This window comes from Bubalus kerabau, chromosome 1, assembly GCF_029407905.1.
Source record: "Bubalus kerabau isolate K-KA32 ecotype Philippines breed swamp buffalo chromosome 1, PCC_UOA_SB_1v2, whole genome shotgun sequence".
In the NCBI taxonomy this organism is placed as follows: domain Eukaryota; kingdom Metazoa; phylum Chordata; class Mammalia; order Artiodactyla; family Bovidae; genus Bubalus; species Bubalus kerabau.
Genome location: NC_073624.1, coordinates 191,137,579 through 191,164,304, shown reverse-complemented (window position 1 = coordinate 191,164,304; position 26,726 = coordinate 191,137,579). Strand labels below are relative to the sequence as shown.

Below are 26,726 nucleotides of genomic sequence, written 5' to 3'. Positions count from 1 at the left end.
AATTTATGCTTTTTCCCTCAAACAAGATTTTTTTCAGTGAATGGCAGCACCACCTTACACTCAGTTATGCAAACCAGAAACACATGTCACCTTTGACACCTCCATCTTCAAACTTCATCTGTAAATTCTGTCAATTTCATTTCCTACAATAACCATACGTATATCCACTTCTTTCCATTTCCAGTGTCATCTGTTGGTATAAAGTGCCATCATTCCTCCCCTTTACTATTGCAGTAGCCTCCCAAAGGATGCCTATTTACATCCACTCTGCTTCTTCCCATACAGTAACTAATATGATCATATTATTCCCTATTTAAAAGACTTCAGCATATTCCTGCTGCTCCAAAGATAAATATCTTTGGCATGGCCTGCAAGGCAATGGAAGGTCTCATCTGTCCAACCTTATCTTATTATCACATTTCCTCCTCTGTTCCCTCTGCCTGGATTTCTCTTTATTCATCTTTCTGTATAGTTAAGCTCTACTTTTCTTCAGATCTCAAGTAAATTACCACTCCCTCATGGAAGCCTTCCCTAATCTCTTCAACTAAATTCAGTTACAGTCAAGTCTACCTCACTTTTGTAACACTTATCACAATTGTGTTTGAAGGCTTTGAGGATGAAGTCCAGAGCACAGGCAGAAGGATTCAACTTGGACCAGGAGAAAGACATCTTTTCCACTGAGATGGGAAGATAAGACAGATACAAATGGATGTTTATGTTTGTAAGAAAGTAAGTTGAAGGAGTTCACATTGCCAGTCTTACCTGTTACTTGTTTACTATTTGATGAACTACTATCAGCCTGGAGATCATCTGTCACTGACTCCTATGTGAAATAAGAATTAAACATATAGCACAAATTATGAGATGGAATATTTTTATATTATAATATTATAAAAACATTGATTTGGTTATTTTAAAAATGTAAAACTAATGTTAACTTTGTGTATCACTTTCATATTTAAAACATTTTTCAGCTTATTGATATAGATGTAATCTGATATATAATATTAAATCTTAACATATAATACTGTGGACATATCTAGGGTGTCAAAAATATACTAGTCAATAACTATTGTGGGATAAACCAGCAAAGTGAAAATGAAAGTCACTCAGTTATGAAAGTCAAAGTCACTCAGTCATGTCCAACTCTTTGTGACCCCATGGACTTATACAGTCCATGGAATCCTCCAGACCAGAATACTGGAGTGGGTAGACTTTCCCTTCAGGGGATCTTCCCAACCCAGGGATAGAACCCAGGTCTCCCACATTGCAGGAGGATTCTTTACTGTCTGAACCACCAGGGAAGCTCAAGAATACTGAAGTGGGCAGCCTAGCCCTTCTCCAGTGGATCTTCCTGACCCAGAAATCCAACTGGGGTCCCCTGCACTGCAGGCAGATTCTTTACCAGCTGAGCTGCCAGGGAAGGGAAGTCCCTGATAAACCAGCAACAAGAAGATAAAGATGAATATTTTTCTGATCCTAGGCAAGAAGGAATTTTTCCCCCTCTAAATACAAAAGCAAAATAAATAAAAAGAAAATGATTGATAAATAAGTCTAAAATACCAAAAGTAAAATAAAAGGCAAACAAACAAATGTGGAAATATTTGTTACATATGTGTGTAAAGTACAACTATCTTCAATATATAACAAATAAGTATTTCACAAAGTTACACAAATGGCCAATAAAATGAGAAAAAGTATCAACTTTACTAGCATTCAAAGAAATGGAAAGTAAACAACATGCTACTTTTCATCTATCAAATATATCTATATATCTTTATCTATATCTATATTTTTAAGTTTCAGATAAGATGGTGCCAACTGGACAGAATGAAATAAATAAAATAAAAATTTTAAACATAATCCAACCCTTGACCCATTGCAACATATTTATTTTAGGATAACAATTTGAGGTATATAAAAATAATTTCTGTGGTAGGATATCTACTGATATCTAAAACAGCAAAACCTTGGAAACAATCTCAACCTCTCAACCACAAAAAATAGTTATAGAAATTAAAATATGCCTATATATGACAAAGCACTATGCAGACACTAAAAATCATATTTTTGAAGATTATTTAATGTTAGAGGAATTTATACAATAATTTGTAAAAAAAAAAAAACATTTTTAAAGGCACAGGAAAAAATAAATGGAAGGAAAATACAAAAATTGAAAAGAACCGCTTAAATATTCTTTTTGCACATCTTGAATCATCTGTTAGGGATACTTAACACCGCTAAAATCTGGGGAAATGTATTTTGTCAAAGTTGCCCTCCCCAAAATAACTTGTAGAGAAATACGCAAGCTAAAAAGCTGGATTGTGACTATCAAATTTAATGCTAATGTCATATGCTCCTGCTGCTGCTGCTAAGTCACTTCAGTCGTGTCCGACTCTGTGCGACCCCAGAGACGGCAGCCCACCAGGCTCCACCGTCCCTGGGATTCTCCAGGCAAGAACACTGGAGTGGCTTGCCATTTCCTTCTCCAATACATGAAAGTGAAAAGTGAAAGTGAAGTCGCTCAGTCGTGTCCGACTCCTAGAGACCCCATGGACTGCAGCCTACCAGGCTCCTCCGTCCATGGGATTTTCCAGGCAAGAGTACTGGAGTGGGGTGCCATTGCCTTCTCCAATGTCATATGAGTCACAAGCAATTTTTAAAATCTGAGTTTCTCCAAACTACTGTTCCAGCACTAGAGTGGGTAGCCATTTCCTTCTGCAGGGGATCTTCCCCACCCAGGGATCAAACCCAGGTCTCCTGCATTGCAGGCAGATTCTTTACCATATGAACCACCAGGGAAGCCCAAACTACGGTTATACATCTGTAAAATATTTTACAGAATCCATATTAAGTACATTAGATCAGGAAGTTGTATAATATTCTAATGATAATGAATCCTGTTTCTAATTGTTAATGTAAGTCAAATGAGAAAACATGAAAATGGCTTTGAAATGCGTGCTACCAAACATAGCAGAATTACTAAGAAGCACTTTATATTTGTCACACAGAAAATTAGCCAGTAAGGAATATTTCTTAAATCTTTGACAAAGGAAAGAAAAATAAAAATGCATGGCTATGAGTCTACCAGAATCAGAAATTCAAGGCCCTATCTAAAGCCACAGCATCAGTATGTATAAAAACACTGGAAAGTTATGTAGTCTCTATTGAACAAAGATCATATTACACTTTCTTTCAGAGGTTCATTAGGTACCATTAGTCTCTACACTAAGTTTATCCAAGGACCAGGGGAGAAACATACGTACACTCAATAGAGCAATCTTCTCATCCTGGGTCTCTTCACTAGTGCTATTTTCATGCAGGTTTTGCTCTCCTGTAACTCTTAACTCAGTGCTAACAAACAAACAACACAATTAGTTTGTAGTGTCTGGACTTGGCTCTCCACACTCCAGATCATTGTTCACACTGTTTAGAATCTGAAAGGCTCTATGGGGGTCATCATTAGCCACAAGAACATAGTGCGTGAATTGTATCAACACCCAATACGCCGGGAATGCTTTCCTGGAGATTATATCGCCCTTGCCGTTAGGCAACTTGGCCAAGTTTCCTTCTTTAAAACAAAATATCTCTCTTTCCTAAGTCAAATTCCCAGTTCTGTGTTCTGAGAAGAGCCAAATCAGAACACATTATTTCCTTCACTGACTCTTCTTCTTCACTGACTCTTAGAATGAGAGGTTATTAGGATCAAATCAGGACTGAAATTTTGAGGTGGCCAGAGGCATGGGGCTGTTACTTGTGCATACACACCTCGGTGGCCGAGAGCTGCCACCTCCCTGACCACTCCGCTCAGATTTTTCCGCGATTCTCTGCAAACCACGCGTTTTGCCATTTCTTTTCAGGCCTACAGATAGGGTGACCCGTTTCAGGATAAAAGCCCCAGAGGCCTGCCTGCAGGCTTTGGGGGGACCCTGGGGCTGAGGCCCAACCGCCCCCGCCCTTGGTTCCTGTCCACCCCGCATCCTGCGCCATGAGCCAGCCCCGCGGAGCTTACAGTGGGCAAAGAGCTTTCGGCCGGGCCGTGACGGGGCCTCCGCCTTGGCCCGGGCACCTAGACCTGGCGTTGGGGTTAGGTTGAGCCTACCGCGGGCCTGCTTTTTGCGGGTATAGACCCCTAGTGACCACATTGCCACCCCACCACCAGGCCCCAGAGGCCTCTTAGCCCTGGACGGCCTGTCTCGTCGTCTTTCTGCGGAACCCAGCTACAGTCCTGAGGAACCAGAATCCAGGCCTGCGGGGCACCCAGAGAGGAACGGAAAAGGTGAGAAAAACCAAAAGGCCTACAGCGCCAACCCCCACCCTGGCCTGGAGCGGCCTGCCTCACTCCCGCCTTTTTATCTCCGCGAAGTTGCGCGGAGGCTTCTGGGAAGACGCAGTAACGTGGTGGCTTCTGGGAAGACGTAGTCAGCTGGGCCCAACACCTGGTACTGATACTTGGGCCAGTCTCCTTAGCAACATTACCAGGAAGGCCATGGTAATGGAGTTTGAGGTCTCTAAGCACAGAGTCTTCCCAGGGGGAAGCCTGACTCAGTGTAGGAAGGTGAGAGAGGAATGAAAGCACATTACAGTGACAGGGAATGTTTTCTGAGCACCTCAGTCCCTAGAGCCGCCAGTTTGCTGTGGCGCCTTGGTAACTTGAGAGTCTAACCAAGCATTAGAAGTGCTTAGGTTCCAGGAGGTTTCTTCTCAGGGACAAGCAGAATCTCTGAACCCCTGCCTAGAAGCTACCTCCTGGACATCTTTTAGTAGCCTTGTGGTTAAGGTAGAGAGTTCCACAAGGGCTCCCCTCCTCGTGCCCTGAGGCTCAGGTCTTTTTCTCTGCCCAAAGGGAGTAACATGGGAATGACCACTCACTCCATACACTGAGTGTATGGAGACCATCTGGCTGCATCTGATAAACATATTGTGTATATAATAACCATCTTCTTACTTTTAAAAATGACATTTCACAACATTAAAACATGCTATTTGTATAGATGAAATTAGAAAAACTCAGACTTCTTTTGTGATGCTCCAATATTGTGTATGTTCATTGGAAGGACTGATGCTAAAGCTGAAACTCCAATACTTTGGCCACCTCATGCGAAGAGTTGACTCATTGGAAAAGACCCTGATGCTGGGAGGGATTGGGGGCAGGAGAAGAAGGGGACGACAGAGGATGAGATGGCTGGATGGCATCACTGACTCGATGGACATGAGTTTGAGTAAACTCCGGGAGTTGCTGATGGACATGGAGGCTTGGCGTGCTGTGGTTCATGGGGTCGCAAAGAGTTGGACATGACTGAGCGGCTGAACTGAACTGAACTGAAGCACACATATAGCCACAATATTTTCATAATAAAATCACTGGATTTTTTAATTCAAAATCTGCTTATAGAAAGTCACTTATTAATAATTAATCATTAAAACTTAACTTTGTAAAGCATAGAGGGCAGTCATTCTTACTTTATTACATATAGTGCTTTGAGTCACTGAATTAGTACTTAGTCAGCACCTTACTCTGTGTCAGGCATTATGGTAGGTCGTGGGGTACAAAAGTGAATTAGAAATGGTTCTAAATAGTCAAGGACCTCACAGTTTTGTTGTTGTATAAAGCAATTATCATATTTCAACATCCTTTCTCTAGTCACATCCATACATGCTGACAGGCAGTCTGTAGTTTACAAGCCAGGTTTCCAGGCTCCCTTCTCTCCCATTGGAGAATGTTTTCTAAAAAAAATTGTGGGGTTCTTAAATGAATTTTTAGGAGGTATGGATCCTGGAATGCCTAAGACATAGAAATGGAAGAAATGGTGAAAAAGGAAAACAGCTTGAAGCAAAAGCTGATCTGCCCTTTGATGGCCCTATTCTCTAGAACCCTCTCTATACTGAATTACATTCGCTGAGGTGCCATCAAGTCAAGATTTATGGGAGTTAATGCCCAGGGCTTCAAAACTTGAAATAACCTCCGGTGTCATTTCTTGGGCCAAAAGTGTCCTTAGAGATGATCTGGTTGTCCCCTCAATTCAAAGGTGAGCAATTAGGGCACCTGTCTTAGGAGGCTCATTAGGACAGGAGGTTGGCATAGGTGGCATGAATCTCCTAACATTTGGCTAGTGTGCTTGTCATGCTCCCATTCCTCCCAACACATGGCTGGGAAAGGAATACGGGAGGAAAGCAAGGAAAAGAGCTTGAAGCCTTAAGTAGCAAGGGGAAGAGAAGAGACTACAGTCAGACTTGGTCAATTTAAAGCTCCGCCTGCCCAGCCTACACAAGGAGAAAGAAATGTGTCTCCTACAAAAGGGTGAAGTAGGGCGGAGGTATCTCAACGCAGTAATCTATCTCCCTCCACTCTATCCTCAAACACACAAATGCTATTTCAAGCATTCAGTCCTAAGTGTTAAATTGAACATCTTCCATTTTCCTGTTATATTGTTTCCATATCTATACTTTAGAATTCTGCTTTCAGTGTTTCAGTTCAGTCATATGATTGTTTTGACTAGATTTGGAAGTCATGGAAATGCTAACTTCTATGGGCAAACAGATTCCAAATTTTTAAGAGATTTCTGAAGAAAGCTTTTGGGAAAACAGCCAGTTCGTGTATATAGGATTCCCTGGAGCCCAGAGGAAATCTTTCAGAATACCATTTTCTTATCAAGTGACCCCCCCCCCTTCCCCAAACTCCTGCAACCTGAGCTCTGAGCAGTTTCATTTGTGGTACCATCCACAGGATTTAGGGTTCAACTGAAAATCAACTTATTTTTGCTTAGTCCACAGGACTGGGAAAAAATAAGTGATAAATGGAAAGTATCTTCAAGTATTGCAGTCTTAATACTATGCAACATATGTAAAAGGGCCAAGGGGATTTTTATTCAACAGACATTTCTTGAGCCTTCATGATGGTACACACTTTCTATGCTGGGGCTACAACCACAAGCAACTTAGTCTTGGTGGGCGTGTGGCAGAGGGTCAGTCAACCATGCAACCATATGGGAAGCTTCTTAGAGAAAAGGGTAGTTGAACTGAGATATAAGAGATGAATGATGGGAATTAGGGAGATTAAAGGAAAGGGTATTCTATGAAAAGGAGACTAAAATCATGATGCTTTTAGGACACTGCAAAAAGTAGTTGGCATAACTGGAACCAAGACTCTTTGGAGGAAGGACTGGAGAAGAGACCCTGGGCCTTATGTGCTGAACCAGGGAGCCTGAACTTTATCCTAGAAACTATGGGAAGTCACTGAAGGAATACTAAGCAGGAGAGTGGCATGACCAGATTTTCAATTTAGAAACATTGCCCTGACTCAAATGTGAGGAAGCTGACGTGGAAACAGGAAGACTAACTTTAAAAGCACTGTAATATTCCAGACAAGAGATGAGAGGGGCCCCAGCTACACTAAAAGCTTTGAAAACAGAGAGGAGTAGATGGTAGCAAATATATGGAGAAGGCAAAATCTGCATAATTTAGACTGCAGAATATACCATTTTAAGAGTGTACTCACTGTGTATGGGTAAAAGACATGGAAATACTGTTTAAGGGCCATCGTGATGGAAAATTTGAATACAATCGTGTGTTCTTTTAAAATATAAAAATGAATTAAATCCTGGAAACACTTAAATCCAGGACACATTTGATAATAGCAAATGTGCAAAGCAAAGGAGCTTCTCTGGGGGGACCATAAGTCTTCGGAGTTTGGGGATCCTTACAAAGGATGTGGAGTATGTTGCCTAGTGATATAGCTTGATTCTATTATAATCAACCATAATTACCATAAGCATTATGACCAGTGATCACCAAATATACTAACATCAGAGGATTATGCTAAATAAATTTATAAAATAGTAATTATAAGAAACTTTGAGAAACAAAAAAAAAATCTTTATTTTTTACAAAAGTTTTCATAAATGCATTGTATATTTGATATGCATGCTAGTATAACAAAGCAACTAAAATATAATTACAGTTAATATACTTTTATGCATATTTAAAAGGTAACTTTTAAATTTCCTCAATTTTTAAAAATTGAAAGTAGAATAAGCAATTCTTCAAAAAATATCCATTTCCCCTTCATGCAACTGCTGCAATGACTTAACAAGAAAAATAAAAATAATCAGTCAAATGAATGTTTAAAAGCCACTGTCACCCCATGAAAACCTTTTGTTTGGACCAAGTTTAGAAGTGCTTGCCTCCAGGTAATATGTATCTATTGCCTCTGGGTTATAACCATTTATGTGTTCTCATTAGGGCTTTGTCCTCACTTGAACGCTAATTCCATTCTTACTGTGGTTAACTGTAGAGTCACAGAAAGGACCGTGTAGCATACTTAGAAAATCCTGACTACCGGGATCATTTTTTCTTTTCACGTATATGCTTTCTTAAAATAGAAACAGGCAAGAAAATATACCAACTTAATTCAACATATAGTTTATCAATTTTATATATAATTTTTCATTTTTCCTGAGATATTAAGTTTGTAAGTGGTCTGTTTTCATGCAAAAATACAGTTTTCCATTCTTTACATTCATTTCATAGTATTTTGTATTCTAAGTAACTACATCACATTTGTGCTTTATATTAATACATTTGGAAAATAAAGAATAATTCATTTCCTTTACTGCTAGAAACAGAAAAGATTAGAGACTCTTTGATGGGTAATACAATCAAAGTGCTGACTGCAAGTTGCTAAAACATTACCTAACTATAAAAATTGCAATGAAAAATTCTATTTTTTTCATGCTTGCAGTTTTACCTAAATTTAGAATGGAAAGTTGACCTGCTCATGTGAGGGAGACTGGGTATTTATTCCTTAGATTCCTGAGTTCTTGAGTTCCTAATATGTGAGGCTAGGCCTGCACACCACACCTGGTCAGTTTCCTCTCTCACCTGGAGGAAAATCACAATACAATACAAAGACGACTTTTATGGCAAAAGGAAAGAAAATGGTGTATATTCTACTTTATATCTTTATAAACAACAATATCAGTTTGTAAAATGTGAGAATTATCAACAAATTTGAATGAGAAACAGAAAAAAGGCCAAACATTTAAGAACATGTTTATGCTTAAGTAATTGATTGCTGTTATACCTTTGGATTTAAATTGGATCGATGTCCACTATGAATGTAAATATCTTAAGTATATAGCCTTTTTCTATATTGGTTAAAGAGAAATACCAACTTTTTCCCCTCAAAATAAAGTTGGAAAATCTGAGGCAAGAAGGATTTTCTTTCGTTAACACATACTGTTTCATTTCTATTTTATTAAAAAATTCAGTAGTTAAACAGAGGAAAAAATAAATGTACATGCAATATATTTAAGGCCTGCTGTTTACTTTTCTCAGCACATCTGTAAGAACCTGTTTATATGCCCATGTGGCGATTTTCATGAGCATTAGGAAGGCTAAACAGAAACTTAAGATCTTTAAAGTGAGGAAAAGAAATCTTAAGTTACCCATAATCAATTATCTCTATTACTAGGTAAAAGTGGAATCAAAATAAAATCGAAATTATTTGCTTAAAATTACACTGTCTAAAATCCTTTGTAAACAAAGATAAACATGAAATTGAGTGGAAGGACAAAGGGAAACAGCTTCATTTTCTTCAAGATGTGAAGCTACTCGCCTTTAAGATAGTATGAATATCCAATTCAGGTAGCGATTTTCTTTTAATTAGTCAAATATATATTAAATATAAAAAATTAATGTTATGAAGATGTGGCCTTGGACATTTTTAGTATTTGTTTGTTTAGAAATGCCTTTAAAGTTAGTGCACATAGAATAATGTGCATAGAACTGGGTTATTTACCATAAGTCAAATCTTAAGTGCGAGCAGTGGGACTGCAGAGAGAATCCAGTAAAGGAATATGTAGAAGACTGGATAAATACATCAAACAAAACTGGGGTTGGTCCACTATTGCAAAGACTGAAATGTATCATCTCTGGTGCAGATTCATCTAGTAAGCCTATGTGATTATGCAGTTTCTAACCCACAGCCTTATTGACAGTATGGATTTGCTCCCAGTGAAAGGAGCTTCTGGACTGTGACCACTGCCCCCGTCTATTTTCAGATCCTGGCTCTACAGATTAAAACACTTTAAAAACACTTTCCTAGGGACAGTTTCTTCTTCAGATGCAGTCTGTAGCTTGGGACTTAATTGCTCTTCATGCTGGGCTTTAATTATATGACATTGTTGGCACCCAGGTACAAGAAATATTTAAGCACATAATACAAGAGAGGAGGTTTTCATGGGTATTTAGAAGCATTTAGAGATTCTATGCATGAAATTATTCCCCAAGGAGACAGTTATCTATGATTGGACTTAAGTAGTTTTCTAGGGGTATTTTGAAGAGGTTCTTCAAACTTACATTGTTGAAAAATTATTTTATTTAGAGATGACATTCCCCTTCTCCCTACATCCTGCCTTGACAGTCTTATTGGAAGAAAGAGAAACTGTTCAGAATTATTGCCACCTATGTTTCCCAAACCTGGCATAGACATGTTGAAAATGGAAGACTGGAAGAACCCAGCAAGGAAATTTGGTATATTAATTGCTGCCCACTGTGAGAAATAATTCTGGGTTTCTTATCCCAAGTCTTCCCTAAAGCTCCATCCAAGTAGAGTCAACAGACATCTTTCATAATACATGTGGTAAGACATCCATGAATATACACATACTATCCTTGAAATAGTTGTATATTACATTACTTCTGGGTAGTTCCTAATATTTTAATAAGCTTAATAAATAAGGAAATGGATTGAAAAGTCTTTGTAAAATGTTATGTAAATATAACATTTAAGAATGTTTGAATTTGCATTCATCATAAATAAAAGTAAAAATTGGACAGAAAACGTTTTCAAACCAATAAGGATTATTATGTTTAAAGAATCTGAAGTTATGTAGCTATAAAGTTATGTAGAAGTTATGTATCATGTCTGTTTCAGCAAGATTCTGTGTTAGTTTTCATTTAAGTCTAATTTAATTGTGATTTTGTCCATCAGTTATCGAATAAGGCAGTCCACCTTGCCTCAGTATTTGCCATACCTGTTTACTATTTCAAAAATAATTAAGTACAATGTATCAGTTATGTTTTTCTTTTATATTTAATAGAAGTTCTGTGAACATTGAGAATATATTACTTTTAGTGGTACACAGTTCTTAAGAAAAGTCGATTTTTTTACAATGCCACTTGTGATATTTTTAGCAGTTTGCTACAATATCATTGTAATAAAAATAAAGTGTACTCAGTGATGAGAGAGAAAATATTGTTAAAGACCTCTAGAGACAGGAAAAGGCTCAGTCATAAGGTCACGTGCTTTTTTCATTTTCAGCTGCATCATTCTGACTTGTTACTTTCAAGAACAACTATAATATTGCTACATTGTCCATTATACCGAGAAGAACTTTCCTTGAACTTCACATGGAGGTTGAGTAAAGCTCTTCTATTTGTTTTTTGAAGTACTCTCTCAGCTCAGGTCTCTTAGCCTTTAGGGTCGGTGTCAGCAAGCCATTTTGAACTGAGAACATATCAGAGTGGATGTGAATGGCTTTAACCTAAAAACCAAATGCAGAATACATCTTTAGCAGGAGTATAACACAGCATTCATAGCATACATGGTAGAAGTAGACAGGCATGTGGGAATAGAAATTCTGACATAAAAACAGGCCTATTTAAAAAGTCAGAGTTACTGTAACAGCATGTCAGCTTATTTGATATATCTGAAAGCCACCTCATCCCCTTCTTACTCCCCAATTTAGCCAGTCAACAGAAATGAATGAGTTCCTCACTCTGTGCCAGGCACCAAGGGCACAAAGAGGAATCACGAGTGCCCCTACCCTTGGGGAGTGCACACTGGCATCCAGCAGAGCAGATACACTGGGCAATGATTAGAGAGAACGGAATACACAGGAGGAAGGGCACCTAACTCAGGGAAGCCTTCCCCAATTAGGGGAGTGTTAAAGAACAAGCAGGAGTTAACCAGCTAAGGAGAGGCGGGTGAAGGGCATGCCGGGCAGAGGCAACCCCATGAACACAGCCACAGGAGTGAGAAATGGCAGAGTGTGAAAAAGGAAATCCAAGTGGTTTCTTTTGTAGTTTCGTGAAATAGGAGGCCAAGGAGGTGACGGATGAAGCTGAATTGGTGGACGGGGCAGTTTTAGAGGAAGATAGTAGGAAGACACTGAAGATTTTTATACAGGGCACTAACACAGCTGAATACACATTTTATAAAGTTCTTTCCAAGAGAAACGTGAACGTGGTTTTTAAGAATGATAAGACTAGAAGCAGGAAAACCAATCAGAAGGATCTGACCAGTCCATAGGAGAGCAGAGAAGGGGCTACGCTTAGAGTGGTGGCAGAGACAGGGTCAAGTAAGCAGTTCTAAGAGAGATTCAGAGATAAATGAGATGAAATAAGGAAGAGGCAGTTTTGAGGATTCCCAGGCTTCCAGCTTGGAGGGCTGCATGGAAGAGATGCCATTCACAGGTGGAATATAAAATCTAGGTGGGACATGATGAGTAAATGTTAAAAAAAAAGAAAAGTTCTGCCAGAAAATTTTATAGCATTATTGGAAGGAGGAATGGAGAGATCAGGTTTAGTGTTCATGGTGCTTATTTCCATGAGGCAGGTCCCAAGCCTCCTCATACAAAGTCTCTTTGCAATGCTGAATGGGGGGCCAGAGAGATAGATCAACTATTCTGGGAAGGCCTGGGCAGACTCCTCTCATGTGGATTCCAGCTGAAAGGGTCATTGTCAATTCAATGAGAACTTTTATCATCTGAGCTTGAGCTGAATCCTGGAATGACAGTCTCTCCAAAAAATTGTATCCTGACTGACAGTTGCGTCTACCTTCAGTTATTTTGCTGAGATAACAGATCCATATTATTAAAGAGCAAAGGAGTCACTATATAAAGACCTAAAAAATTAAATGTGCTAAATACACATATACTTTCACTTGCTGTTTCACTGAACTGATCATTTATTGAGCAACTACTATGTGTCAGGTATGGTATAAGGCACCAGGGATACAAAGAAAAGACACAGTCTCTGCCCACATGGGCTTACAATCTAATGAGAGATGCTGCCATGTGAATATTACTACACAGGGACAAGCAGTGGTCCATTGCTTTGCTAGCATCATTCCCCATCTTCCATGCTAACAAAACCAGGGTTTGTTTGAGGCCAAAATGGTCTATATGTAAACTGTGACAATCCTATTCCCTATTTCCAAGCCTCCCTTGAGACTAAGCGGGTAATCATCAGATCCATTTTTGGCTGCTGAGAAGGGAAAGTTTTTGCTTTCCTCATGAAAGTTTCAGATATACCTATTTCTACCCACTCCCCATTTTTCCTTCCTTGAATATGGACTATGTCCAAAGCCGTAGCAGCCACCTTGTGACCATAAGGTGATATGCCAACATACCCAGAATGGACAGTGGGAAGAAAGACGGAGTGCTTAGGGCTTTGAAGACCTGTACCTGCCTTGGACATCTTATCTTTGGACTTCTTATGTGAGAAAACCACAAAAACACACCCTATGTATGTAACATACTGAGGGTTTTCTTTTAGAGCTGAATGCATTTCTGACATAGCACCTAACCCTACCTGGGTCAGGATTCACTGCAAAGGGATGCTTGAGTAAAACTCTGAAGGATAAGCAGGCTTTGGCCAGATGAAGATAGCAAGGGGAAGGGAGAGGCTGCTCTGTGGCTCCAGTAATGGGGGCGTGGGTTACAGAAGCCAGGAGAACAAGAATGCAAGGTCCCTGTGGCACATGCTACTGCCACAGGAGAACCGTTACTTAAAATCCATGGATACAATCAGGAAATGACTTATTTAAAAAACAAAACAAAATACTCTCACACCCATTAGGATGGCTATTATCCAAAAAAGAGAAAATAACAAGTGTTGGTGAGGATATAGAGAAATGGAATCCTTGTGCGCTGTTGGCAGGAATATAAAATAGTGCAGCCACTACGGAAAACAGTATGGCAGTTCCTCCAAAAATTAAAAACGGAATTACCATACGACCCAGCAGTTCCACTTTTGGGAGTGCGTGCATGTATCCAAAAGAACTGAACGCAGGATCTCGAAGAGATATTTGTACATCCATGTTCACAGCAGCATTATTCCCAACAGCTGAAATGGAGAAGCAACCCAAATGTCCACTGACAGATGAATGGATAAGCAAAATGTGGCAGAGATATGCAGTGACATTTAATTCATAAAGGAAGGAAATTCTGACACATGCCACAACATGGATGAACTTTGAGGGCATTGTGCTAAGTGAAATAAGCCAGTCACGAAAAGATAAGACACTTAGAGTAGTCAAAGTCACAGAGACAGAAAGTAAAACGGTGGTTTCCAGAGACTGGGAGTAAGGAAGGAATTAAGAGTTACTGTTCAATGGGTACAGAGTTTTATTCTACAAGATGAAAAGAGTTACAGAGATGGGTGGTGATAATGGTTGTACATTATGAATGTGCTAATGCCACTGAACTACGCATTTAAAAATGGTTAAGATGGGAAACTTTATGTTATGCATATTTAACAACCAAAAAAACTCGGGGAAAAGAATCAATGCATGCAAATAGTCGCAAAAAATTCAACATGTCAAGGATTGTTTTCAAAATCTCTGATGCCAATTGTCTAGTGTTCTGGCAGGTGGATACTGTGATATGACAAAGAATTCTTGGCCCAGAAAATTCTCCATTGCATTCACTGATTTTTCAGATCAAAGACTCAATGTTCAAAGAAGACCCCTAAAACAGCTATACTTTCTACTTCTTAAAAAGCTTTCAAGAAAAATTCTAACAAATTCTGGCATTTTTTAAATGCATGCTTGTAATTTAAAAATGTGATGATTTTTAAATGAACACAACATTAACAAATGAGATTCACCTTTGCCTCTTAGAAATTTGTTCAAATGAAGGATTCACTTTTGCTATAGAAAGAACAGCATTTTAAGGGAACCATGTGTGGTGAGAAGGGGAGGACAGGACTACACTAAAACTAAAGCTAGCATTACATGTAGCAGCTTCAGCTTTACTTCACATATCTGAAGGATTTCTACTTGGATATCCAATATACATACGTGGAAATCTGAGGCACCTGCCCAAAAAATTATCTAATGTTTCAAAATTTGTAAAGGTCCTTGTAATAAGTGTTTTGTTTGAAAATTCCCACAGTGATCTTGATATTCAAAGAAGCAAGTAAGTAAGTTGGTTGCTGGAGTTAGTAAGGAATAGGGCTGCCAGTTTTTGTACCCTCTGGAATATACTTTTTTCCTAATTTGCTTCTATCAAACACAAATCATCCTAGGGGATCCAAAAGTCACTGGAAACAGGTCCCAAGGGAGCTGTTTTTGGCCCATAGTACACTGAGAACCAGGGGTTCTGCAGTGGCCACTGCTGATGGGTGCGTGGAGGTGGACGTGGGCATGAAGGTGGGGTGCTGACAGGCAGGGGCGGGATGGAGTGAGGGAGAAGCAGAGGTGCATGAAGGTGGGGTGCGGGAGGGGTAAGTGAGGGGGTTGGGTTGAAAGTGGGGGTAGAGGATAGGCTCTGGCTCAAGCCCTAGATCTACTAGAGCAGCTCTGCTCTTATGTCTGGTACGTGTTATCTAAGTTCTGCTACTTAAGTTTGGAAATCACCATTTGATAACAAGACTAGTTAGCATGAAGAAAATATGAACAAAATCCAAATAAAACTTGATCCAAGATCGTGGTTTAACTTCGTAACTCATGTTTACTGTTATGAAATGAAAAACTGAAAAAGTGGCAGAGCTAACATCCTTAGCTCCTTCTGATAGAAATGGTATCACGGGAAGGCTTCTGACAAGTGTAAACAGTGTACCCACCTTCTTCTGTAAATGAAAATAATAATATATTTAAAAGAAGATGCCAATGCCAAAATATAAATTTCTACAGGGTCCCTGCAGCCTGGGTTTCAGCTTATGCGCCTTCCTAACAGCATGTGGAGAACATGTGTAACTGAGACAAGAGTCTACGTTCACTACAGGGACCTGGGTGAACACCTCTGAAAATCCAGCAGTGATAAGCAGAGGCTTCAGACAGTCCAGTACGGGGAAGATGACTCTCACACGGAGAGCTACCAGTGCCATTATGCTATTAAGAGGGTAAGTAGAATGTAAAAGAAACATTATGATCTTAGGAAGAAAGAATTGCATCAGCTGGTAGATTCTGCGTATCTGTCAAACCAGCTACCTGCAGCAAGCCTAAAGCGCTGCCCGGGGCATCTGCAGTTTAGTGTGGCTCTCTACAACACAGTCTCTTCCTGAGGAGAGGAAACGAATACAGTCTTGCAGGAAGCCGAGCAATATGGCACTCAGCACGCCTTTCAGCCACTTAACAAACAGATCAAAGTGGCACCGCTGCCAGTCCCTGCTCCAGTCTGACCTACGGCCCTGGGTCCATTTAAATCCTGCCATGAAAATACCTGTACAAATTGCTCCAGTAACTAAAAATCTAATCAGTAATTGGGAAAAAATGAGTCAAAATAGTTCTTTAGCTAACACTGACCTTAACTGTGGGTCGCCAACCTAGTTTTTAATTTTTCCCCAGAAAAAAAAAATTTCTCAAAACTTACCAATTTTCATTTTTTATAATTACATATTTTCTAATAAAACCAAATTGTTGAATTGTGGCTGGGAAAAAAAGGTATAAATCTTGATGCCCCCATTATGCCTAACACAACATAAAATGTGTTTTCTAGTTTGCAATAAACAAAGTTTTTGTTGTGGAAAGAAGGAAGGAGATACTTGATGTTAGCTCCCTTTTTGAAACTATACAGTTATCAGTGATTTCTTTTTTTGTTGTTTTTAATTTAAAGACACTGTAACATTTAAATTTTATATTGGAATATAACGTTTCACAAGTGTCAATTTATGCCATCTCACTAAAGCATAGAAATTTTCATAATCCTGAAAAATCATTCAATGGAATTACTCAGTGAAACACTTTAACACACAACATTGCCTGTAGATAATAAATACAAAATAAATAATTTAGGACAGGAGAAATTTTTAAAAATTTAATTAGGGAAATGCTCAATTAATTTCTGATTTAAAGGCAAACTGATTAAGTATTCATTTCAATGACAGAAAATACAGTAAAAGATATTTAGCAAGGGCTCTGCAGTCAGGATTTGAAAAATCTATTAAGTTTCAAAGTTCACTTTGTATTTATATGCCTATTCAAACTAATAAGCCATATAAGTGTCAAGAAAATGGTTAAATAATGGTTAAGTATGCTCAAATACTTCCCAAGAATCTATGTGTTTTAATTATTGATGCAGTTATTTTAAATGCTTCCTATCTACTCATTAAGAAATATCTCCCAAAGATCTCCATAAATTAATGATGGTTGGCCTAGTTCTAGGAATTGTTTCTGAAAATTAAATTACATTAAATTTTCATCTAATTCAAAGTTTAATTCAGATCAATCCTGCCCAGTAAGTCTCAACTCCTAATGTTTCTGTTGAATGATTTAAGCCTTGGGCTTGGGTATGTATTTGGGGTGGAGGCAGCAGGGGAGCGTGCTGTTAAAAAATTAGCAAAAGCCTTAATTGATCATTCTTTTATGAGGAAAAGGAAAAGGACTAGCTGACAATAGATTATGGCTTAACTGGAATAATTTATGTCAAGCTTTAGAATACAACTAGGAGCATACCCTTCTCAGGCATGGAGCCTGGTTTTTGCTTGCCTGTGCGCAGCTGAGGATACACACTGGCTGCGGTGGGGAGGATGCCACAGACCAACAAAGAGGAGAATGAGAACAGAGAAAATGAAGAGGTAACAAACAGCCCTGGCAACGAAACTCAGGCCTTTGGGATGCCACATGACTTCTCTGTATTTGAGGTTACCATGGCAAGGGCAGATTAATAGAGCAGAAACTCTGCTTAAGGCATATGGAAAGTCAAGAATGTGCCCACTCTCAGTAAAAGCTCTAATTTGAGCAACGGTTAACACTGGAAAAGGTTCTTTAAACATAACCTTAAGAGTGGTAGTCTTTTCCAGGAAAGAGAATCAGTTACAATTCTCCATGTACCTTGAGGCAGGTCACACAGCCCACATCCAGCAGGGGGCGTGCAAGCCTTGAGAATCACAAAGATATCTGTAGGATCCCAGTGCATCCCCAGCGCCCTTACCGCCAGCCATTCAGGTAACAGAGGCCCAGACACACCAGGTCTCCAACCACTCTGTGGCCCCTGCTCTACATACAGGATCATGTCTGTAGTCACACAGCTTCCCTTAATGGAGAAGCAACGAAGTCAGTTCTAGCAAATTTAAAAATTTAAATAATTATCATGCCAGAACTGACTGCATTCAGAAAGATATATGTGACTTCCCTGAATGCCTTAGATTTTATAATTTTTAAAAGTAAGGATCTATTTATCCAGGTCTTATCTGCCCGAAAACACGCTGACAGATGCAGGCAAAGCAGTGTTTCTCAACCTAGATTAATGTAAAGATCTATTTCAAAAGAAAAACATTTCTCTCAAACCCTGAAACTGTGTTTACTTAAGAAATTAAAGTCAATCTGTGGAACTGTTTTCTAATTGCCAAATAATTGCTGTAAGAATTTTAGCACTATATTTAAAACTGGTTTGAAAATGGTTTGGGGTTAACATCAAAATGAACATATAAAATTAAAAAATTCTCATAAACCTTACAGACTCTGTTTGAGAAACATTTTATGAAAAACAATTATATTAAATGCATACTGGGGAATTTCTTAAAATCCATATTAATATTTTTCTGTTTAAAGAATTGTGTTTTTGAATTTTTGACTACAGAGGATTACACATGGTATGTGTAAGAAGGACCAAGTATGCTCATGAATTCAGTTACAAAGAAGAGGCCCAACCTTGCAAAGTCAAAAAGTCTTAAGAGGTTTGCCGTGTCCACTCCCAGCACACTCTTTGTTTCCTCCTCTTTGTAAAGAGCACACTGGGCTGACAGGTCCCTGGCCCCAGAAGGGCAACCTTTTCCATGTCCCAGCAAGTAAGATCACCGGCTGCAGCCAAGAAGACAGTCCCCATAAAAATAAACATGAGACAGGGCTCTGCTGCTCTTGAGTATTGCACACAGCTCGGAGACACACCATGTAGACACGCTCTACCGGTGACAGCTAGGAAAATATTTCAGCTTTATGAACATTTGTTATTATGAGGACAATGAGTGCAGTCTCACTTAGCATACGACCTCTTTTAGTTAGATTGCAGGTTGCTGCAAAGTCAGCTTGGAACAGGCTTTCGGAGGTCTGCTGGTACATAGCCTGCCTGTAGGGCACAGTGTGGAGGATAGGGAATCTAGGTTAGGGTCACCGTCGGTTGCTTTCATTTTCATCCCTACATAAAGGGCCATAACAAGTATGGAAAACTTAACAGTTACCTGTTCAAAAGAGTGGAGTCCACTTTCTTGTCCTAACCTCACCATATCTTCTAAAATGGCTTTCTTCAGCTCCTGAATCAAACCATATAGGTAAAATTACAAGGCAAAATCACATTTCAAAATGGAGATAGAAGAATCAGTGAGTTTTGAGCAAAGTACAACTAGTAACCATACCAACACGTGCCCTCACCGTTTGAACCTCCAGCTGTGGCTGACACTCCCTGGCAGCAAGCCAATCACCACCTCTCATCTGGTAAGTAAGTGCTGGCAAGGCCTAAGGACTGCCCGAGAGCAGGCTAAGGGACTACTCAGCTTTTCTAAAAATCGGCCCTCTGGTCAGCCTGCTGAGTCCCTGGTGCCTTGTCACCCCCAGAAGAGCCCAGGGCCTGGTGGGAGCTCTAGAGTTCACACTGCTAAGAAACAGACCGTGTGACTGAAGGGCTGATGCTGAGTCAGGGCACAGAGATCCTCTTCCATAGAACCACGCATGTGCCAGGAGGTTTCTGGAAGGTGTGAGCAGCTAATGCTCTCAGCAGGAAGAACTGTGCTCCTTTTGCAATTCTATGACCGTCTCTCTAAGCCCAGTAGACACAAAATCTACCTCCCATCAGGAAAGAACAGGGCTGTCAGAAGGCCTACGCTCACATCTGACCTGCTGTTAACCAGCTGTGTGGCTCTGGGCAAGCCCCCTCACTCCCTGGACTCTGCTGCAAGCTGCAAAACAGGGCTGGACATGCTTTCTGTGATGTCTCCTGGCTGGAAAATTCAAACATTTATCAAGTATTCTAAGAGGAATTAAGGTTCTTCTACAACAATAACAAAAGACAAACCTCTGGTTTAGGACTCCCACCACTTATAAAATGAAGTTGGAAATTTCCCTACTGGCTCAAATTTCACTTGGGCTACTGTTTTTGTGTTCTCTCATTATGCAGTATATTAGAAGGTCTGGCAGGCTTTGAGGAAACAGCCCCCAGGTACAGACCTTATTTGCGCAGAGCTCTGCATACGTCCCTTCAATTCCTCTCTTCTGGGCCCAAGAGGGCATGACTTCTGCATCGGGCACGACAATGCCCACCAAAAAGGCCTGTGATCCCATCAGAGGAAAACATAGTTATGACGAAAGTTTTTAAAGTGGTTATTTGTGGTCCACCATTAAAACTTATCTTGGTATTCTCAGACTCTCCTCTTTTCTAAAAATATGTAAATGCTTATGAAACATTTCCACTAACATATCACACATTCTTGACAGAAATATTCTTGAATATTTCTCATATATTTCCCTAACTTTGTAAAAGATTGATTAATAAAAAATAAGCTTAAAGGAGATTAAAAATCAGTAAGGTTAGTCCTGTATGTACCTTTAATTCTCATGACAAATTTAAATGAGACCATCTTTAGGACACTAATCAACCAACTCTACAATCAAAAACACATACATTTCTAAGTATTTCCAGACCATTTTGAAACTGATTCATTAATATGCTCCTCATTCATCAAGAACACAATTTTAACTTTTAAAGTATTTTCTTAAAAAAATAATAGTCTTTAACCACATAAATCTAATGACAGCCCATGGGCTTCCCAGGTGACACAGTGTGAAAGAACCTGCCTGCCAGTGCAGGAGATGCAAGAGACTCAGGTTCGATCCCTGGGTTGGGAAGATCCCCTGGAGTAGGAAATGGCAACCCACTCCAGTATTTTTGCCTGGGAAATCCCATGGACAGAGGAGCCTTGGAGGGTTACAGTCCATGGGGTTGTCAAGAGTCAGACACGACTAAGCAACTGAGCATGCAATGATAGCAGAGAATATATTCACAGTGATCCTTCTACTTCAGATCTAAATGATACTGAAAAGTAGAATAAATAGAAATTCTCTCCAAATAATTTAATCCTAAACTATATTAGTATACTAGCTTAATACATTAAGTATTAAGCTTAATACATTGTACATTATAATCAGTACAATTACTTGCAATATTGCACCTATTTATCTGTAAAGTTCACTTACATATTTTAAAACCAAAACAGCAGAAACCCTGAATCTTGCTTCACCATATTACCTCAGAATTCCTCTTGGAAGTAGATGAAGCATAAGTTAAAAGTCGTGGGAATGTACATTACTACTACTTCAAGCAACTTATTTACCTTCATTGCAAATTTATCAAACTATAAACAATCAAGATTTCTCCCTTAGATAAACATTTTCTCTCCTGATCTTATATGCCAGATAATACCAGTGTCTGATCGGAAATGAATGGTCATCATTTTAAATCAAATACCAGATACTTAGGAAATCATTCCCCAAATTCTCATCAGGCCCGGCACGTGTGGGAAGGCGGGAGCCTGGGGACTCACCTTTAAGCTGTCCCCGTGGACATAGACTTGGGCAACAGGCTCGCTCTGGATGTAGATATTCTCAATCATCTCGGGCGCAACATATTCTCCCTGAGCAAGTTTAAATATATGCTTCTTCCGATCAATAATTTTAAGAGTACCAGTCTGTGGAGTTGGACAAGCAGCTTCATAAAAAGATGGCATTCCCAAGCTTGAGCCCCTCACTTATTCATGCCATAGCCCCTCAACCCCCGCCCTGTCCCACCCTGCATGCCCCACTGGATCTGCTCGTGCACCCAACGTCTCTGCCCTCACAAAGTCACCATGTGGCCAGAGAGGGACAGTGTGTACACAAGTGGGCAGCTCTCAAGCTCTGCTGGGCCGAGTGCCCACTGTCCTCTCCGCTCAGCATGTGCCCCATTCCCCCTCCCAGCGCTGCCAGCCAGGTGCCCAGCAACAGGTACCCTCCTCCTCAGAAGACTCCCCACCTTCCCATCGGGGCTCCTCTCACCAAGGCCCTCACTCCAGCTGTCCCTTTTCTCATCTGCATCTTCAGATTCGCCCCGTGAACCACGCTTAGGCCACCACTCCCAAAGGATGGACTCTCCATCCATCAGCACACAGCACAGCTCTGGATGGAGGCCCCCAGACGGCAGGAGGGGCCCTCTCTCTCCAAGATTTCTGCGGCAGGCAGGCCACCCCTGGGCAGTGAGTGCTTGAGCCCCTGGCTTCCAGGACCCCCACCCACTTCCCTGACTCCCTTACATCTCTTTGAATTTCCGAGGTGAATAGGTTGGTCTCTCTCCTTTGGCTCAACCCTTGAATGCAGCCATGTCCCCACTTCCACTGACAATGTCCCTTGAGGTGACTACCATTTATCTCCTCAGTGGCCACTCCTGCATCGGTCTGAGCTTCCTGCCAGAGCTCTTCACTGAGTTCTAGCCTCAGAACCTCACTATCCTCAAAAGACTAAAAAAAAAAAAAAAAAAAAACACACAAAAAAACAGGCTGTTTGCCCTGCATAATGCAGTGTGCCCTAAAGGATGACCCTCCTCAAGCCTGCCCCATTCCCCAAGCCCCAAACCTAGAGATGGCCTTGCCACTGCATTCTCCTTTGACTTCCAGCAGTCAGGCTCACCCGTCCTCACGCATAAATCCTCCTTACAGTCGACTCTTCCTCCCATCAAAACCACTTCCTTATCTAACGTGTGCACACATTCTGGCCCCACTCTATCTGTTCAATTATCAGAACCACAGTAATCTCACCAGAAGAGAAAAACAAGCAGGCCTTGTTTTGCTCAAAATCCAGCCTGGACATCAAGCACTTTCACCACACTGGCTTCTTTGGGCCTCGTGGCACCCCATGAGTTGGGTGTCATCACCTCCATTTTACAAACGGTGAAGGTGAGGATTAGAGGGGTCAGTCAACTCCTCCAAAGCCATGCAGGTAGGAGGTGAGAGAACCAGAACTTACACCAGGTCTTTCTGAATCAGAAACTTAGAACTTTTTCCCTGACCTATCTAATACTGTTCCAACATAATAATAATTTTAAAAATTGATTCCCACAGACTATCTGCCTACTGTGTTGGGATGTGAGTTCAAGCATGAATCAATTTACTTGCTTCTCACAACACCCTGCAAGGTGGGTGGTTCATCTGAGTTATAGGGCATCAGTGGCAGGTGCAGTTTTGTGGGACTTTTCCCCCAAGTTCTTCCCCAATTTTGAGGATTCCCCCCTAATATTAAATGAAGTACAGAGCCTTGAAAGGGGCCTATACAGGCAAGGCCTGAAGCCTGGGCTTCGTTAGCTGACAGGACAATCTACCCTCTGCCAGTGTCCAGGGCCCTGCTTGCTTCTCCAGCCTCTCTCCTCCACTGTGGGCCCTCGGCTAGAAGTGCTTGCCTCATGCCCTAGTTTTCCTCAACTTAGTGCAGCTACTACTCCTGCCCTGACTGTCCTTGCTCTCCCCTCTCTTGGGACAGGACTTACATTCTGAGACTCAGAGCCAGTGGGCTCCTGTTCTTCTCTGCCTCTCCCCCAGGTGAGCATGGCCGTCATCTCATGCCCATCACACTAGGTTGGGTAGCGTCTAAAGACGCGTCTCTTCCCTGAGCAGAGTCCCTGGTCCTGGGTACACGGTGGGGGCACACGACGTCTGCTGCAGGAGTGAGGGTATCTCCCAGTGAAGTGCACAGTTCCAAGGGGCAAATCAGCTCACCAGCCCCTGGAGGGCTCAACATCACTAACCTGCCCAATAAACTCGACATCTCAGAACATCCACCCAAGGCCTTAGCAATTTCCCAGAGACACAGGAATGGTTTCCTGGGGTGGGCTGCAGCAGGTGGGGGGCTCTTCGTTTCAGGGATGGAGGCTTTTTGTGGTCACAGCTTTCACCTAAGCATATGCTATGTGCCAGGCAGTGTGTTAAGGGCTTTACAGGTACACTGTAATCTCATTTCTTCCTTACAACATGACCACAGAGGTAAGCAGTGTTATTACCCCCATTTTACAAATGATAGAATGAATCACCATAACTGGTTTTAACTAAAAGTTGGGGGCCACAGCTAAACAATGCCATGTAGCTTACTCTCTTATTCTACAAGTGAGTTAATAGGAAGCCACGGGGAGGGATAAAGCTTTATTCAAGGTCACCGGAGTAGCTGCTAGCAAAGACAAAAGAACCCTAGAATCCTCCTGCCCAGCTCCAAGCTTTTCACATCCCTCACTGTCACCTCTCAGCTGGAGGCCAGTGTCCCAGGCCCTGCCTTTCTCAGATCTCCGAGAGCTATGAACCCCTTGTTCCATGTATAATACTTTATCCATCATATTCCAGAGCACTGTCAGACTTCTTCTAGGAGGCCACTTAAGGGTGGGCAGTGGGCCTCAAACTCCAGTTCTACGCTCCCCAAAGATCCCTGTCACCTTCATCAGGAGGATGGAGAAGGAAGCTTTGGGGGCAAGGTAAGGAAGAACCTCCCAATTCCCTGAGGTTTTCTGGAATGACTGATTGTCAGGGTGGACATAAAGACTCCTGCCTCGGGAGTGAACCAGATGACACACACTTCTACCACCAAAATGTGTGGAGGTCCATGGTTCCAACGTACGCACCGGCAGCCATTTCCCGATGTCTCCAGTGTGAAGCCAGCCGTCATCATCCAGGGCTTCCTTTGTCCTCTCTGGGTCTTTCAAGTAACCTTTGAACACATTTGGTCCTCTCACACATATCTGTAGGGACAAACACCTGGTTTTTCTCAGGACGCAGCATAGGGAACCTTGATAGGAGGCTGTCATGAGGCATGTGTAGAAAAATGTACACTATCCCTCAGGAAATCCACTGAGGAAACCACAGTGGTGGAAAGAGAGGACACGAATGGCCACCGGCGTTCTCTCAAGCAGTGACTTCTCTGCTCTGGCTACCCCAGGCCTGCCTCTGTCATCCCCTCTTCCTTAGGAACCCAGTGGCCTTCGGTATGTGCTGCTCTGCAGTACTGGATGGTGTGTCGCCGGAGACAGAAGTGCTGGCTAATTCTGCCGGAGATGCCTGACGCCCTGCTTCATGACCAGGCACTCAGCATTCCCATCCACTCCCATGGGATCAGCAAGTGCAGGCAAGCTCTATCTACCCCATCTGGCCTATCTCCAAATGGTCACATTTCTGTTTGGACAGATACACAGCCCAGGCCATGCCAGTTAAGAAAAAAAAAGGGTTTTTAAAAAAAAGTTTAGCAATCCCAAATCTTATTTTAGATCAGCCCAGCCCCATCCTTGGGGGTTGGTTACTTCATAAACAGGAGAGGAAATGCTCAATTTAGTTGGGCTTAAATTAATCAGGAATATGAAATGACTTTACACATAGGGTGAAAGGAAAATAATTCCTTTTTTTTTTCCTTTTACTCCCTACATAATAAAGCATCCACAGACATGAATGGCTAAACACTCAAGTTTACCTCTCCTTCTCCTTTGCTGGTCCAGTAGTTCAGTTCCTCAACATCGACGAGCTTGATATGATTGCAGGGCAGAGGTGCCCCTACGTGTCCTAAAACACCAGAACAAAGGGGCATTTGTCAGCGTTCATTTCAATTTCAGCACTGAAGATGCTCCGTGCCATGTAAAACCCCTCAGGTGGTCACAGTGGGGAATTGTGGATGGAAAGCAATACACCTTTAGACAGGCAAGCACTGATGATAAAGTTTTGGAGCAAGGTGAGGCCAACCAATCCCTGTGGGGCCTTTGTTCTACATCCGTCCAGTTGGACAGACTCACAGGGCCCAGACTGGAGGCTCACACCCACACCAACCACACAGTCAAGATGTTTTATATTAAGACATTTCCCCATTATTAGATCGTATCTTTTGGTTTTGTTTCAGTTCAGTTCAGTTCATTTCAGTCGCTTAATCATATCCAACTCTTTGAGACCCCTGGACTGCAGCACGCCAGGCTTCTCTGTCCATCACCAACTCCCGGAGCTTACTCAAACTCATGTCCATCGAGTGAGTCGGTGACGCCATCCAACCATCTCATCTTCTGTCATCCCCTTTTCCCATCTTCAATCTTTCCCAGCAACAGGGTCTTTTCTGATGGGTCAGTTCTTCCCATCAGGTGGCCAAAGTATTGGAGTTTCAGCTTCAGCATCAGTCCTTCCGATGAATATTCAGGACTGATTTTCTTGAAGATTGACTGGTTGGACCTCTTTGCAGTCCAAGGGACTCTCAAGAGTCTTCTCCAATACCACATTTCAAAAGGATCAATTCTTTGGTGCTCAGCTTTTTTATCCAACTCTCACATCCATACATGACTACTTGAAAAACCATAGCTTTGACTAGACGGACCTTTGTTGGCAAAGTAATGTCTCTGCTTTTCAATACGCTGTCTAGGTTGGTCATAACTTTTCTTCCAAGGAGCAAGAATCTTTTTATTTCACGGTGGCAGTCACCATCTCCTGAGTTTTCCAAATTTGCTGGCATATTGAGTGCAGCACTTTCACCG

At 41.2% G+C, this 26,726-nt stretch overlaps 2 protein-coding genes across 12 annotated transcripts in view; both read right to left on the bottom strand.

Annotated features, from left to right (window-relative positions):
* The window catches only part of MEIKIN (meiotic kinetochore factor), a 137,109-nt gene extending 132,747 nt beyond the window's left edge, over nucleotides 1–4,362 (bottom strand). For all 6 annotated transcript variants that reach the window (XM_055548118.1, XM_055548125.1, XM_055548133.1 and 3 more), the window contains exons 1-4: nucleotides 4,013–4,362; nucleotides 3,769–3,862; nucleotides 3,267–3,354; nucleotides 763–823 (exon numbers count right to left, since the gene is read on the bottom strand). In XM_055548118.1, the coding sequence (XP_055404093.1) occupies nucleotides 763–823; nucleotides 3,267–3,354; nucleotides 3,769–3,862; nucleotides 4,013–4,145 (376 nt within the window). In that variant the 5' untranslated portion in view covers nucleotides 4,146–4,362. The remainder of the gene's footprint in view (nucleotides 1–762; nucleotides 824–3,266; nucleotides 3,355–3,768; nucleotides 3,863–4,012) is intronic.
* Nucleotides 4,363–7,853: 3,491 nt separating this feature from the next.
* The window catches only part of ACSL6 (acyl-CoA synthetase long chain family member 6), a 66,285-nt gene continuing 47,412 nt past the window's right edge, over nucleotides 7,854–26,726 (bottom strand). For all 6 annotated transcript variants that reach the window (XM_055548098.1, XM_055548056.1, XM_055548067.1 and 3 more), the window contains 6 exons: nucleotides 25,688–25,776; nucleotides 24,849–24,965; nucleotides 21,760–21,903; nucleotides 20,387–20,488; nucleotides 19,405–19,476; nucleotides 7,854–11,546 (listed from right to left, as the gene is read on the bottom strand). In XM_055548098.1, the coding sequence (XP_055404073.1) occupies nucleotides 11,409–11,546; nucleotides 19,405–19,476; nucleotides 20,387–20,488; nucleotides 21,760–21,903; nucleotides 24,849–24,965; nucleotides 25,688–25,776 (662 nt within the window). In that variant the 3' untranslated portion in view covers nucleotides 7,854–11,408. The remainder of the gene's footprint in view (nucleotides 11,547–19,404; nucleotides 19,477–20,386; nucleotides 20,489–21,759; nucleotides 21,904–24,848; nucleotides 24,966–25,687; nucleotides 25,777–26,726) is intronic.